This window comes from Gekko japonicus, unplaced genomic scaffold, assembly GCF_001447785.1.
Source record: "Gekko japonicus isolate JY-2015 unplaced genomic scaffold, Gekko_japonicus_V1.1 scaffold2653, whole genome shotgun sequence".
In the NCBI taxonomy this organism is placed as follows: Eukaryota; Metazoa; Chordata; class Lepidosauria; order Squamata; family Gekkonidae; genus Gekko; species Gekko japonicus.
The window spans coordinates 34,951-51,330 of NW_015165903.1; the positions used below are offsets into that span (position 1 = coordinate 34,951).

The window sequence follows — 16,380 nt, forward strand, 5'->3', positions numbered from 1 at the left end:
TGATTATGTGGCCGGGTCTGAATCCTTCAAAGAGCAACCCAGGTGACCATGACAATTCAGGGAAGACAGCAGTGGCGGGGGCGGGGGGATTAATTAATTAATTATCTATGGCATGGTTTGTAATATAATACGGAGAACAAGAAAAACTGTGAGAAAGTGACGCTTAATATATGTCTTTAAAGAATCCTAGAAAAGTGAACAAAAATAATATACATAATCATAGAAAAATATGGCAGGTTCTACTATACATTACAGCTGGTATGATTATTGAAAATCTTCTCTGATAATTGTGAGACGTCACCAGAGGACATGAACTATTGAGAGACCATTTTTGTCCCACATCTTTGTTCAGAAGAAGATCTTCCTTCGAAACGGCAAGGCATTCCGGAGATCACCGTCAATATATATTTTTCTATTATTATATATATTATTTTTGTTCACTTTTCTATGATTCTTTAAAGACATATATTAAGCGTCACTTTCTCACAGTTTTTCTTGTTCTCTGTATTATCTCATTACTGTGCCAATCAATTGTTATTATACCTATGGTTTGTAATAAATAAATAATAAATAAATAATATAGCCAGGAGAGCCTAAGATTGTCTGGCAGCCAGAAGTTCTAACTCTTTTTAGTGTTATGCACCACTAGGTGGCGAGCTAGACTTGTTCTTTTTTAGGCAAGAGATGTATCAGAGGTGGTTTGCCATTGCCCGCCTCTGTGTCATGCTCCTGGTATTCCTTGGAGGTCGCCTTTCCAAGTACTAGCCACAGTCGACCCTGCTTAGCTTCCGGGATCTCATGAGATCGGGCTTGCCTGGGCTATCCAGGTCAGGGCTGGGGGAGAGAAGAGGGATGTGGGGCAGGGCTGCACGTTTCCTACTCTGGTCCTGCACATCTACTGTATGATCTGCTCAAAGGTTGCTCTGACCTTCTTCCATATCATCATTGGACATGATGGCCACGCACTTCTCCCAGACGGATTTGAGGTCAGCCCGGTAGCGGTCACAGGCCCAGAGGAAGAGGGGCAGGAGGAGGGACTGGATGACTGAGCACCAGAGCACACACAGCACCATCCAGTCGTAGGCCACATCTGACTTCAAGCTGGCAAAGCTCACCACCTGCAGGGTCAAGCATCAGAAACATCACTGGGGGTGGGGGTGCTAGAGGAAGGGTGCAGGCATGCGAAGGCTCTCTCCGTCCCTGCAGGATGGGCTGCAAGACTCAGCTAGAGATGCAGACGGATGGGGAAATTTCAGAGCAGAAAGATCACCCCCCCACACACACACTGGTTTTTTGCCCAAGGACTTCCCCCCCCCCAATGGAATTTTAGAAATCTGAGAGAGCTCTGAAAATAGAATGAGTGAAAATCTTTTAAAGACAAGATGTTACTCACATGGAGGAGGCATCAACACTTTCCCTTACACCAGGGGTAATTTTGTAGAAAAAGAGGTGCAGGAGCTCATTAGCATAACTTATTAGCATAACTTATTTGCATATGTCACACCCCCTGACCTCACCGGAAGTGTGTCAGAAGGCAACACCCACCGCTAAGGCTCCACTGGCTTTTGGATCACTACCTATTGGGGGGGGGGACGTGCAGATCTGTCCTACTCCTCACAGAGGAGGGAGAGCTGGTACCTGAATAAAACTTGGTCTTAAAGGTGCCAATGGACTGTTTTTGACCGGGGGGCCAGGAGGGGGGCTCTGCAACTTACCTGGCTGCTTCTTGCTCTGACTGAGGGCTGCTGGGAGCAGGGGGTGGGGCTTGTTGCATGTGCCTGCCCCCTGGGCTTTTTACTGCCGGAGCTCCACTCCTGTGTGCTCCCGCAGGAAATGACCCCTGCCCTACACACTGTTTTCTCAACATCCTGTGGTCACCCGGGGGCTGCCACTGGCAACTCTGATACATATTTGTATGGCTCTCTCTCTGTGCATGCGTGCATGTGAAGGGTTAAACCCCAGGGGTGGATCTGCCATTATAGGCACTGAGTTGTCTCCTGGTGGGCTAATGGCCTCCCCACCACCTGGTTTAGAACAGCCTAAGGGCAGAAGTAGTGTTGCCAGCTCTGGGTTGGGAAATACCTGGAGATTTTGGGGGTGGAGCCTGGGGAGGGTGGGGCTTGGGGAGGGGAGGGGCCTCAGCAGGGTATAATACCATAAAGTACACCCTCCAAAACAGCCGTTTTCTCCAGGGGGACTGATCTTGGTCATCTGGAGACCCATTGTAATAGTGGGAGATCTCCATGCCCCACCTGGAGGTTGGCACCCCTACACAGAAGGGATGTGACCAGCCTGCCCAAGCTCCACGTTGCATGGGGAAGGTGTGCTCAGCCAGCCTAAGCCCCTGCACAGAGTGTGGGAGGCAGTGCCCTGGCCAGCCCAAGCCCACTGTGACCCGGGGAAGATCAGCACCTGGTCGGTTAGTTAGGCAGTCTGCCACTTCCTTAGTCCTTCCTTTGGGGGTGAAGAAGAGCAGGGGAGGCCAGGGAGCCCTTTTCAGGGCGGTTTCCCCCTCCCAGTCTGCTCCCCCCCCGGTTACCCTCCTTCCTCCTGTGCCCTGATCTGAATCAAAACTCCCCCTCCCTTACTATTAAACTATTAAACGTGATTGGGAAATCTCCCCTGCCCCCTTTTTGCATCTAGTTTGGGGCTAAACCAGAGGATCCCTGGTCAACTCAACCTTCCCAGCATTTGAAAACAGCAGCCACGCAGAGCCCTAGAGTTGCCGGGTCCCTCTTGGCCACCGGCGGGGGATGGGGGGGTAGGGTTGCCAGATTCGGGTTGGAAAGCACCTGGAGATTTTGGGGACGAAGCCTGGGGAGACAGGGATCTTGGTGGGGTACGATGCCATAGAGTCCACCCTCCACAGCATCAGTTTCCCCCGGGGGAACTGCTCTCTGTAGTCTGAAGACAACCTGTAATTCCAGGGTATCCACGGGTCCCACCTGGAGGCTGGCATCCAGAGCCAATTCAGACGGGGGGGGGGAGTGTTAGGAGTGGGCATGAAGAAATAACTTTTTGGAAGCCAAAAAAGAAAAAAAACCTTCACGTTCAGCTTTGGGTCGTTTCCCCAGCAGGCCAGAGGCTGCCTCGCCTAGAGAATCTTCTCTTTTTTTCGCAGATGCCCAGACTTTTATTTGGCAGAGCAACACAATTACTGGCAGCCATGAATTTCAAACGGGGGTTGCGGGAAGGAGGAGAAGACCAGAATATGCAAAACCAATTCATATTCATCGAGGCCAGCAACAGCTCCCCCCCCCCCCGCATGCCTGTTAATCAATGTTTCATCAACGCCACAGCGTAAGCCAAATTCAAATTAACTTAATTTGATCTTTATAAATTGAATCCTTAATGTCGCTCAGCGGTTCTGAAAATGCACTGTCGACGCTGGCTGGAAGTAAAAGATGGCAAGCGCTGGAGAGATCGGGGGGGGGAGAGAGATGTGCTTTCCTTTGCCGTTTCCCAAAATTAATCGGAAAGCCGGGTTGCAGAATGCAAGTCACCCAAGAAGCGCCCCATGCAGGGCCTCTTTCGCACACGCTCCATTGCCTGGCGGTAGAATGCCTGCAGATTCTGCTACCTCGTGGAACCAAACGCAGAATTGTCTCAGCCAACGGGTACCCTCCCTTTCCAGTGCGGTTAGGTCTCCTCCTCTCACACACAAAACACACACTTGCCACAGCCATGTGGTTAGAGCAGGGATCCCCAATGTGGCTGACACCAAGCAAGTGTTTTTAGAAAATGGGGGGGGGGGGGACTTTTGCCCAGCAAGATTTCTGATTGGCCACCGGAGATTTGATTGGCTTTGCAGATTTTTATTTTAAATGTTGGTTTGGCGGCAGCTGCCACCACAGCACAAGGATCTTAACAGTGAAGGGAAGGTGTGGCAGCCATTTTGTGGCTGCTTCCGCCTTCTGTGGCAGCCATTTTGGGGCTGCATCCACCATGCTAAATCAAAATTACAATGGTGCCCGCAGGATCAAAAAGGTTGGGGACTCCAGGGCTGGAGTGACAGAAAAGCACAACGGGATGCATACCTGTGTGAAGTGGCTCCCACCCGACCTCCCCTCCTCCCTTTTACGAGAGGCAGCCGAGGCTAAGTGACTGGACCAAGGCCCACCATCCTCATCTTGGCTCTAGCCAGCGTGGTGTCACTGCTGAAGTATCTGATGGCAACAGAGGTAACTCCCTGAGCCAGGAGGCTCACTGCTTGACCTTGGGCCAGTCACTCTCTGCTGAGGCCACCTCACAGGGTTGTTGTGAGGATAAAATGGAGGAGGGGGAGACCCATTTTCTCTGCCCTTGGAAGAAGGACAGGATAAAAATGTACAAACAGACAAAGCAAGGTCAGAAAGCAGTGGACCGGGCGTCCTCTCTGTCCTGCTGTACCCGGGACTTGCGTAAACAATTGAGGGGGGGAAATAATTGGGGCTCTCGTGTTACTCCAAGGGCAGGCCGGCTGGATGCATTCCCAAACTCACAGTCATCGTGAATGACGAAATGCGACTGCGCAGCTGGCAGAGAAGGCAAGTGGAGAGGGCAACGCTCTGGGAGAGGCTTGATGTGGGGGGAAGGGGGTGTCTCCTTGGCAGGAGCGCCAGCTCTCCTTCGAGGCACCATCCCCTGCAGGACAGCTTTGAAGGAAAAGCCGGCAAGTACCAAAGGCAGCTGCTCTGCGTGCCAAACTGCAGACTCCTGAAGCGCCGCAGTCAGAGGATACCTTGTGGATTTGGGGGGTGGGAGGAAGCAAAGGGCAGGACGTTTTTACTTATTTGCTCAAGCGGCAGAGCGGTGAAGGGAGCAGAAATCTTGGTTAGCTTTCAGTCCCAGGAGTTATCTTCCTCATCAGTACAGCCCCACGGATAAAGAAGGGGTTACACAGCATAATATATCCAGGTCTCTGCCCTGAGAAGATTACAGTCTAATCTTGATCTAGAGGGGTCAGGCTCAGAAGCAGGCCCATAGCCAGGGTTTTGTGGCTTGTGGGGCAAATCTTTTTCTGGTGGGGCTGAAGTTCTCAGTGCAGAAAGAAAAGCCAGAATCCTGAGCATTATGACTCAGCGACTCTTCTCTCTCCGAGTTGTCTCAAGCTGTCTATTCTTCATAGGTATTCTTGTGCCAGCAATCACCCGTAGCCTATTAACCATTTAGCCAAAAGAAAGCTTTTACCAGGATAGTACTCTAAATTGCAAGCTGTCAACCACTTCTCAGCTGCTGCAAGTTAATCACTTCTGCCAGCCTAAGCAACAATTCTGAGAACAAGCCGGGAGGTGGGGGTGATGACTTCTATAGTCAAGAAAGCAAACACTTAGGCAGAAGAACTCTCTTAAAGGCCAGTTTCTTAAAGGAGGCCAGTTTCTTGACACAGTTAGAAGGGATCCTAGAGGTCACCTACTCCAACCACCTTGCTCAGTGCAGGAATTGGTCAACTACAGCACCCTACTCTGCTTAAAGGTGTTCACACCTTTAAAAAATGTTTTCCAATGATTGAAAAAGCATTTACAGGAGAAATTCTTGTGGGGCTGTGGCTTTAAGAAAGGGGGCGGAGCCCTCAAAAGCCCCACTGTAGCTATGGGCCTGCTTGGAAGTAAGGCCGGGGAATTAATATGTGCACATCCTTGGGCATGAGGGCTGGGTGGCATATACAAAGATACCCTTTTTCGGTTATTTTTGTTTTAATAGATACACCCGAGTAGCCCTGTTGGATCAGATCAGCGGTCTCTGTCATCCAGCATCCTGTCTCCATCAGTGGCTAGAAAAATGCTACAGAGAAGCCTCAGGCAGGCCCTGCTGACAGCTCCCCAACATCTGACAAGCAGAAACATTCTGCCTCCTAACCAAAAGGTCCCACTGGACTCTCATGACTAATTGGTAATAGTAGAGCTATTCTCTGTAAATCTGTCCAACACCCTTTAAAGCCATTTGAGCCAGTAGCCATCGCTTCTTGTGGCAGTGAGTTCCACATTCAATGACCCATTCCGTGAAGCTTACTTCCTGTTTTTTGTCTGGAATCTGCCACCCATGGTAACAGGCTGATCCTGAGTTCTAGGATTACAGGAGAAAGAGGAACGTTTCTTCCTGTCCACGATTTCCCAAATCTCTATCGTGCCACCTTGCCAACCCTGTCAGCTTTGTTGGTGGGGATCATCTTTGCTTCTGCTTGTTCCAAATCTGTTTTGTTTCTGGGTGGTGGTGGAAAGTGCCATCAAGTCACAGCTGATTTATGGCGACCTTGTAGGGTTTTCAAGGCAAAAGATGTTCAGCGGAGGTTTCCCATTGCCTGCCTCCCTGTCACGACCCTGGCATTCCTTGGAGATCTCCCATCCAAATATTAACCAGGCTGACCCTGCTTACCTTCCAAGATCTGACACGATTGAGCTAGCCTGGGCTATCCAGGCCAGGATGTCTTGTTTCCTATGCACCGTGCACTCTCAGGGCTTTTTTTGTAGAAAAAGCCCAGCAGGAACTCATTAGCATAATAGGCCACACCCAACAGCAGGAACCCATTAGCATATTAGGCCACACCCCCGACAGCACAACTCATTGGCATATTAGGCCGCACCCCCATGTTACCAGAAGTGTGCTCATCCAGCCACACCCACCTTTTGCTTCTTATTCTGTTTACCCAGGGCTTTTTTGTAGCAGGAACTCCTTTGCATGTTAGGCCACACACCCCTAATGTAGCCAATCCTAATGAGTTTCTGATGTTGGGTGTGGCCTATTATGCTAATGAGTTCCTGCTGGGTGTGGCCAACTTGGAAGCCAGCCGGAACTCCGTTACTGTACATTCCTGCCCCAAGCCCAAAAATAGCCTTGCAGCTGATGCAAAAAAACAGGCTCCGATTTTAACAGTAAAAATCCTACCAAATTGTGTTAGCGCGGCTGAGAAGGCGACTGCTGTTTCATCCCCAGCATGGGGATCCAGGGCAGAACTTGGCATTTTAGAATCGAAATGAATTCATGGAATTTTGTCACCATCCTTTGTTTTGAGGAGGGCATTTGAATGGAGAGAGACAGTATTACACAGGTGTGCCGGGAGGTAATTGTGGTCCAAAGGGGAGGAAATTCGGGAGAAGAATACACTGAGAGAGAGAGCTCCTTTGGGAGAACCACAGAAGGCCCCAAGGCAGAAACTGTATTTTTGTCTGTTTCCATGAAAAGGCTCTGATGGATTCATCTGCCCTTTTAGGAACTGGGGAGCCGCATCCAAGATGGACTCCAATCGCCAAAGCCACCGATAGGTCACAGAAATCCCAAAGCACCGAAGGCGAAAGCTCCCCATGCCCTCTCTGCCAACGCAGCAGTTAAGCCGGGGGGCAGGCCAGAAGGGCTGTGCTCCCCCCCCCCCCATCGTTCCATCCAAGCAGATCAGCGTCTGTGTCCGGTAAGCGCTTCTAAAGAGGAAAAAGCAAAGGAATCTGCTGCCATTTCTCGCCTGCCATGTTTTCGGAAAGAAATCGCAGCAGACTCTGTCCTCTCCCTGGGGGCCCCTGACACCTTTTGCAAGAGAACGCATCAAAGGAACACGGAGTCCTTTCCTCTGTGCTCTGGCTGGCATTGCTCAAGGCGCTGCGCCTCCTCCCCCCCCCCCCCCCCGGATTCTCAGAGAGGAATTGTGCTCTGTGCAGCCTTCTCCGAGAGCTGAAATCCTGTCAGTGCTGGTCTTTGCTATTTTAAAAATACCAGGGATCAGCTTGGGGGAAGTCAGCTGACACCTAGAAAACAAAATCATTTCTTCCATTTCATACCCACTCTCTCTCCCCCTCCCCCTCCTGCCACCCCCTCCTTCCTTGCAACCTGCTTTTCTCTTCCCCTTTCTACATGAATGACCTTCTCTCCAGCCCTTGCTTCCTGAGGAACGGGACAGACTTGAATGGCTGTGCATTCAGAGCCGGCGTAGCTGAATGGCAAACTAGGAAGCACCCCCCCAGTTCAGATCTCTGCCACAAACTCACCAAAGTGCCTTGCCTTAGGCCACTCGCCCTGTGAGGAAGAGTAGCCGACATTCTGGAGCTACCGTATAAGCTAATGTTTTATAAACCCAAAATGACGTAGAGGATCGCTCTCTGATAATCGCATCATCAGGGCTCTTCTCCTGCCAGCCATCTAGGCAAAATAACGCTTCATCCCAACAGAGGAAGGAGCACACACAGGCAAAGGGTGTCCAGCACCCTGGGATCCAGGCAGGTTGTTCTCTGTGCTTCGTGGTAATCTTGCTGTGCTGTAGCGCCACCTCTCCTACTAGCCAGAATGTAGCATTACATTCATAGCTCATCAGCAGACAGACGACCTGATGGGACCAATAGAGTTCTGACTCGGGCCTGACTCCTCAGACTAAGCAGCTTGGGCAGAGATTAAGCCACTGTCTGAATGTGTATCCCTACTTCCCTGCTTTGCTATGAAACTATTTGCTTCACTCAGTGAGTAATCAGACAGCAGAACACAATGCTAGAGGATGTTGTGATGGCTACAAGCATAGATGGGTTTCATAGGGCATTAGACAGATTCATGGAGAGGTCCATCAGCTGCTCTAGACACAGGCCCATAGCCATGGGGGGGCATTTGGGGGCATACCTTCTGAGATTCCATGTAAGCTCAACACTAGGGCTATTTTTGGGCAGGAACGCACAGGAACGGAGTTCCGGCTGGCTTCAAAGTTGGCCATGCCCACTACAGCCAAAACCTCTGAGTGCGTGGCTACAGAGAGAAGGCCTGGAGAGCGACCCCCCCAGTGACTCCAAGGCAGGGGGGCCATGGGGGGCCCTGGAAGGATCAGGGAGGCATTTAAATGCCTCCCCGTGCCTTCCCTGGCCTGTCCAAGGGCTGTCTTGCCCAGGCTCCCTGCAGCCATGGGGTGCCCGGGCAAGCCAAGGGAAGGTATGGGGTGTGTGGCCTAATATACTATTGAGCTGTGCTGTCAGGGGTGTGGCCTAATATGCTAATGAGTTTCTGCTGTTGGGTGTGGCCTATTATGCTAATGAGTTCCCGCTGGGCTTTTTCTACCAAAAAAGCCCTGCTCAACACGGTGTCTTGATAGGGTTGCCAGCCTCCAGGTAGAAGCCAAAAATGAGAGATCACAGGAGGAAGTGGGGATCCAAAAAGAACATCCGTGACAAAAATAACGAAGAGTCCATAAAGATATGTTGGGAAATCATTTCCTGTAGTCATTCGGTAGAAAATCCTCTTCTATTATTGAATTTCCTACAGAATGACTACAGTAAATGATTTTGTAACGTATCTTTATTCACTCTTCGTCCACCCCGGATGCCTGGCTAGGCCTTGACACTGCAGCTGCCCGCCATGGGGGCATCTCAGAAATGCCACCAGCCCCATCCCTGAGCCCTGATGAAGGGGGCAGGAGAGGGAGACCGTTCATAAAGCATCGACTGGGCAAACTCTCATCTGCAAGGAGGATTCTTCCCTCACTGCTCTGGGAGGCCAAATGGGAAAATAGATGTCTGTTAGTTTTTTGGAGCGCAAGAAGGAGACGTGCCTTCAATTATAGAATCGGGGGGGGGGGAACACAACCCAGAGGCCTCCTGCAGTCTCCCTCCCCTGCCCTCCCCTGCCCAAATGCCACAGGGAAGGAACCATGCCTAGAAAATCCAGCAGCCATGCTGGGAGGCCAGCTCTCCACATCTGGAGACAAGCCTCCAGGACGAGATGCCGTTATTTGTTTTTCCCCTCATCTGGAAGCGGCTATGTTTAGCAGGGGCCGTCTCAGCGGGCTGGAGGGAGGGCCTGGGAAGTGGGATGACGGGAGATTTGGAATCCAGTTTTGGCAGACGTGTTGTTTTCCAAAGGGCAGGGGGTGGGGGGGAGAAGGAGGGAGATTTTCACAGAACCCTGAGCAATCAACCTCCCCCTCTCCGCTCTCTGTTTCTACGATAACAGATGCAGCAGCACCCAGGGGTGGTAAATTCTCTAGCCATGCGAATGTCTTCCTCCAATGGCTGTTCCTTCGGTGGGATCTGGCATTCCTCCGATGCACTTTGGGGGAGGACTCCTCCGACTGGAGGGGAGCTTCCAACGCGAGCCAAAAGGAAAGGAGGGGTCTTAATAGTTGAACAAATCAGTGGACCATCAGGCGGGGGTGGACTCGGCGATTCTGGGGCCCTGGGCTAAAGTCTGCGATGGGCCCCCAGAACTGCTACCACCAGGGCCAAGCAAGAGGTGACCCGTACTCTGTGGGAAAGAGGTGGGGGCCATCTCCAGAAGGCGGCTGTCTGAGCCTCAGATAGAGAGGGCAGGAGCAGCTGTGAGGCTCATGTTTAAAGGATCCTACCTCTGGCCAGGCACAGGCTTACATACCTGGAACAGGGAGGAAAACAGAGGCTCAGTCTACGATCCCCTGCCTTGCTGTGAAACTTGTTGAGTGTCCGTGGGCCAGTCACTCTAAGAGTGGAGTAGTAGGCAAGGGCAGGCGTGGCAATACTGGGCCCTTGGCAAAAGTCCTAGATGGAATCCCAGAACTGCCACCACACCACAAGCGTGGGAGGCAGGTGGGGGCTTTTGGGGCTGCCCGAGCTTCAGATGGAGAGGGCACACAAGCAGCAGCTGCTGAGCTAGTTGCCTGAGCATCGGATGTGAGAAGTTGTTGCTGCAAGAGGGTGCCCTAAGCACCATACAGAATGGGTGCAAGAGGTGGAGGCCAGCTCTTTTGGTCTAGTGTAATGGTTAGGAGCCAGTTTGGTGTAGTGGTTAGGAGCGCAGACTCTAATCTGGGAGAACCAGGTTTGATTCCCCACTCCTCCACTTGCAGCTGCTGGATGACCTTGGGCAAGCCATATTCCTGTCAGAGCTGTCCATGAAAGGGCAGCTCTTGAGAGAGCTCTCTCAGCCCCACCTACCTCACAGGGTGTCTGTTGTGGGGAGGGGAAGGGAAAGAAGTTTGTAAGCCACTCTGAGACTCCTTTGGGTAGTGAAGGGTGGGGAATAAATCCAATCTCTTCTTCTTTTTCTTCTCCCCCCCTCCGTCTGAGGGACAGGACCAGAGGCAGTTGGGGCCCCTCACAGCATGGGTCCCAGGACAGCTGCCCCTGCTGACCGTTGGCTAAGTCTGTCCCTAGTGGTAGGATAGGGGCAGGATCCATCCTAATAACTCCCATGAGCCCCACACTTCCAAGCATACCTACAGTTATACCCAGGGCTCTTTTTGTAGAAAAAGCCCAGCAGGAACTCATTAGCATAATAGGCCACACCCAACCACAGGAACTCATTAGCATATTAGGCCACACCCCATGATAGCACAGCTCGTTAGCATATTAGGCCACACACGCCCATGTTATCAGAAGTGTGGTTATCCAGCCACACCCACCTTGTTTGTTGTCAAAACGGTCCAGGGCTCTTTTTGTAGCAGGAACTCCTTTGCATGTTAGGCCACACACCGCTAATGTAGCCAATCCTAATGAGTTTCTGCTGTTGGGAGTGGCCTATTATGCTAATGAGTTCCTGCTGGGCGTGGCCAACTCAGGAGTCAGCCAGAACTCCGTTCCTGTGTGTTCCAGACTTGAAACCTGCCCCCATTGGCTGGATCTCCCAGAAACTGTTGTGAGGCTCACCAGTATGGGGAAGCCCATCAGAAAGTCGTAGATGAAGACGATCCCAGTGATCAAGTAGGTGATCTGCAGCGAGGTCTTAATGGGTTCCGACCCGTCGATGGACGAGCGGCGCTTGCCCTGCGCATCCTCCACCACGATGGTGGGCACGTTGAACTTGTTCTTGTCGATGTTGTGCCCTGTCTGGATGGAGAAGGTCTGGAAGAGTGCGATCCCCACGCAGACCATGCCCATGACGACGCTCCCGCTGATCAGGAGCAGGAAGCAGACGCCGAAGCCCAGCCCGATCTCCGTCACGATGAAGCGGCAGTCGCTGGCGTAGAAGCGCTCAGCCGTGTCGTGCCAGCCCACCGCCGGCAGCGTCGAGAGGATGAAGGAGACCATCCAGATGCCCATGACTGTGTGCACGGCTTGTTTCTTTGTGTTGCTCAGCCTGCACGGGAGAAGAAGCGGGGAAAGACACGCAAAAGCCACTCGGTCAACACAGGCGAACAAACTGAGGCAGGCCCTTGTTTTCCATCCATCATATACCGCCTGGTGCGTTTTAATCCCATCCTCAGAGACACAGAAACCATAGAGCTGAAAGGGATCCCAAGGGTCATCTAGTCCGACCCCCTGCATGATGCAGGATATTCACAGCTACACACACCCCAACTCCCCAGTGACCAACGCTCCCTCTAAGCCAGTGGTGGCAAACCTATGGCATGGGTGCCAGAGGTGGCACTCAGAAGCCCTCTCTGTGGGCACGCATGCCATCGCCCCAGCCAGGCCCAGACCATCATTAAAGTGTCGAATTCTCTGCCAAATAATTTTAAGTAAATGAAAGCATTTGGGATTGCTTTCCTTACTTTGGATCCTCTTACGTTAATGTATGAGTGGTTTTTTCTAAAGTAAAACCTCAGTATTCAGGTTAAATTGCCGTGTTGGCACTTTGCGATCAATAAGTGGGTTTTGGGTCGCAGTTTGGGCACTCGGTCTCTAAAAGGTTCGCCATCCCTGCTCTAAGCCGTGGAGTCTTGTGAGCAAAAATTCTACTTTGTGAGCTCCTGGCATTAAAGATGTGAGCGAGCGATTTGGCTGCTTCCTGAGCTAAGACAAAAATGTGTGAGCTGGAGGCTAAAAATCTGTGAGCTGGCTCACACTAACTCAGCTTAGAGGGAACACAGCCAGGGACCCCCTAAAGGCCTCCAGGCTCCCTGGGCCAATCTGGCTGGAGGAAAATTCCTTCCCGACCTCAAAGTGGTGGTTGGTATTACCCTGGGCTTATAAAAGGAAGGACCGTAAAAGCTGAGGACTGGCTCCTCCCTTCCTGCCCTCCCTCTCACGATCTCTCTAAACTCATCCTGAGTCACAGAATCAGCATTGCTACCCAATGGCCATCTAGCCTCTGCTCAAAAAGCTCCAAAGAAGCCCATCCAAAAATCACCTCCCTCCCTCCCAAAGAGCTCAGGCCTACGTGACTCTCCGCTCCCCATTTTATCCCCGCAACAACCCTGCAAGGAAAGCAAGGCTCGGAAAGAGCGACGGGTCCAAGGACACGCAATGAGTTTTGCAGCAAGGAGTGGGGATCCTGGAAACGTGTCTGCCCACTGAATGAGGCCTGGACTGAGCTTTCTGTTTTCCTCCCTGTTCCAGGTATTTAAGCCCGTGCATGGCCAGAAGTAGGACCCTTATAACACGAGAGGACTCCTGGCTCTTTGGACATGGCCTGCAGCCTGTGGCGCTAAGTGAGCTTGCCCAGTGGACCCGGAACCAGCCCAAGAGTTGTACATTTTTGTCTGTCTAAAATTATGTTTTTGTGTTTCTTCATAAGTTGCTTTGAGCCCCCGGTGGGGAGAAAAGTGGGACAGAATTATCTGAATGAAAAAATATTTGAACCTTGGTCTCCTCAATCCTGGTACACCACGGTAGCCATGAAATCAAGGAGGCTTTGGCCCCAACCTGTTAAACTTCATACTTAGAAAGCTACAGAGCTGCTGGAGGTAAGTGACTTTGCTTGCTTTCAGTGCCCATTTAGAGCCAGTTTGGTGTAGTGGTTAGGAGCACGGACTCTAATCTGGGAGAACCGGGTTTGATTCCCCACTCCACCACATGCAGCTGCTGGTGTGACCCTGGGTCAGACACAAGTCCTCTCAGAGCTGTTCTCGCAAGAGCAATCCTCGAGACAGCTCTCTCAGCCCCACCTACCTCATTGGTGTCTGTTGTGGGGAGGGGAAAGGAAAGGAGATTGTAAGCTGTTCTGAGACTCCTTCGGGTAGTGAAGGGTGGGGTGTAAATATACTCTCTTCTTCTTCTCTTCCTCCTCCCCCTCCTCCCCCATTTGATCCTCACAACAACCCTGTGAGGAAGGTAAGGCTGAGAGAGTATGACTGGCCCAAGGTCACCCAGCAAGCTTCCAGGGCATGAGTGGGGATTCGAACCCAGGTCTCCCGGATACTAGTCCAACATTCTTTAACCACTGCCCCACACTGGCTCCCCCTTGCGTTTCACAGAGTGAGGTTTAACCTACGGAAACACACACCCCAATTAATCTGTCTGGTTTCGATGCAACAGAGTTCTCTGTTGTTGTTCTTTGGGGCAAAGAGGACTTGCCTGTAATTGACGGGCCAGCGGACCATCCACATCCGGTGGTAGGAAAGGGAGGTGACTGAGAAGCAGGTGACCAGGGTCAAGGTGTAGAAGGTGGAGACGAAGACCTTGCAGAGCCCCTCGTTCCACTCGTAGCTGGAGTGCTGCCGGCGGAGCTGGACGACCGAGTACATGGTAATGGGGATGGCGATGTTAAGGATGTGTGTGCCGGCCAGCGTGCAGATGAGGAACTCCAGCGGCTTCCATTTCTTCTGCTTGGCGCTCACGCTGAGAATCCCCCAGGCGTTGGCGAGGACCGACAGCCCCGAGCAAGCCAGCCAGGCCACCGCATTGCTATGCAGGCTGTGTTCATCATGCATGATGGAAGGCGGGGTCACCGTCTGGCGAGGCCAGGTGAGGATGACGTACCAGGAAGAAGGAAGGAAGGAAATGCATCCTACAAGCCGGCAGGCGCCATCAAAGGTGCATCGGGGAAGGGGAGTGGTCCCGCCCAAGAACTGCTAGATCCAGGGTGCCCAGTGAGGTATTGTGGTCCATGGCTCTGGAGAGGAAAAGGGAGTGGGGGAACAGAAGGACTGTCAGGCAGATGAACAGCTTTCCCACATCGCCAACCATGCATTTTAGATGCAAATTTCAAAACTCTTCTGAGTTTTATGCGTAATGTTCCCAGACAACAATGGAGCCATGAGAAACTCTGTGTGTTTTATGGAAATGCTCTTATATGTCACTCTCCTGCACTTTCCTGGAAACCAAAAACAAATCTATAACCTGAAAGAGAATCTGGGAAGGGGGTACAGGGGATGCCCCCCCACCTTGATGCTTTCTTTACTCTAATAACCATCTTTGAAGATTTTTTAAGTGCCCTCAGTGGATAGACCATTGAGTCCATGTAGCTCCAGAGTCTCCAACGTCAATGAAGGGCAGCTTCTAGAACAGAGTGAAGAAGCCAGAAGGGAGTGACCATTTGGATTTCCCATTCCGACCCGAAAATCTCCCTCTCCAGGTTGCGCTAAGTTCTCAGAGGCTGATTTCTTCTCCCTTTTCTGTTCAACCAACACTTAGCTGCTCTCAACATTCCATCCATTCTGGAGAATATTTAGGCCTCATCAGACTGGCTAATGAGGATTTCTTCCCTTTCAGTTCATCTTCAAAGTCATACTTCTAGTTCCCCGGGTGTGCAGAGACTCCTGTCTTATCTTCAAGTGGCACCATTACATATGGGTTTTGTCATCTGTAGAGGGGCCAGACAGTTTACTATTAGATATAGTGGTGGGAAGGAGGCTACATGAACACGCGGCACTGCCTTCCGCTGAGTCAGGCCTTTGAGCTATCAAGGTCAGTATTGCCCGCTCTAACTGACAGCAGCTCTCCAAGGCCTTAGGCAGAGGACTTTACCGTCACCTCCTTCTTGACTCTCTTAACTAGTGCTCGCTTCGGCAGCACATATACTAAAATTGGAAATACTAAATTGGACTCTCTTAACTAGTGATATTGGGGACTTAGAACCTGGGAGCTTCTGAACGCAAAGCAAAGGTTCTACCACTAAGCCACAGCATGAGTGTGCTGAAGATATGAAGAATATCTGGTTCCTCATCTGAAGAAGGTGACAGGAAACCTGGGATTCTTTAGGGGCAGAGCCTTCTTTATTCCTGCAAATGTGCAAAACAAAATGTTCAGGAGGGTATTTTGACAAAGGGATTTGAACGGTAATGTAACGCAACAGCAAAGGAGGTCACCGCTGCAAGGGACGATATTGTAGTCTATTGCAATGTTTACTGTACTTATCACCTCCCTCTTTTACCGCAGTGTCCTCTACCTTTCTTCATGCCTTAGACAGTCTGTCATTTGCATTTTTCTCAGTTCTGTAATCCAAGTCCTACTGCATTCTTTATCAGAGGTCTTTGCTGTCTGATTGAATTACGTTTCCTATTTTGTAACCTACCCCGAATCTCAGTGAGAAAGGAAGACAATAAAATGAAATTATTATTATTAGTAGTAGTAGCAGTAGTAGCAGCAGTAGTAGTACAGGGCTCTTTTTGTAGCAGGAACTCCTTTGCATATTAGGCCACACACCCCTAATGTAGCCAATCCTCCAAGAGCTTACAGAGCTCTTCTTACAGGAGCTACTGTAAGCTCTTGGAGGATTGGCTACATTAGGGGTGTGTCGCTTAAGATGCAAATGAGTACCTGCTACAAAAACAGCCCTGAATAATAATAATAATAATAATAATAA

At 51.0% G+C, this 16,380-nt stretch overlaps 1 protein-coding gene across 1 annotated transcript in view; it reads right to left on the reverse strand.

Annotated features, from left to right (window-relative positions):
• The window catches only part of GPR153 (G protein-coupled receptor 153), a 57,944-nt gene that overhangs the window by 9,153 nt on the left and 32,411 nt on the right, over positions 1–16,380 (reverse strand). Inside the window, exons 2-4 of the mRNA XM_015411375.1 lie at positions 14,151–14,688; positions 11,562–11,991; positions 929–1,118 (exon numbers count right to left, since the gene is read on the reverse strand). Coding sequence (XP_015266861.1) covers positions 929–1,118; positions 11,562–11,991; positions 14,151–14,506 — 976 coding nt within the window. The 5' untranslated portion in view covers positions 14,507–14,688. The remainder of the gene's footprint in view (positions 1–928; positions 1,119–11,561; positions 11,992–14,150; positions 14,689–16,380) is intronic.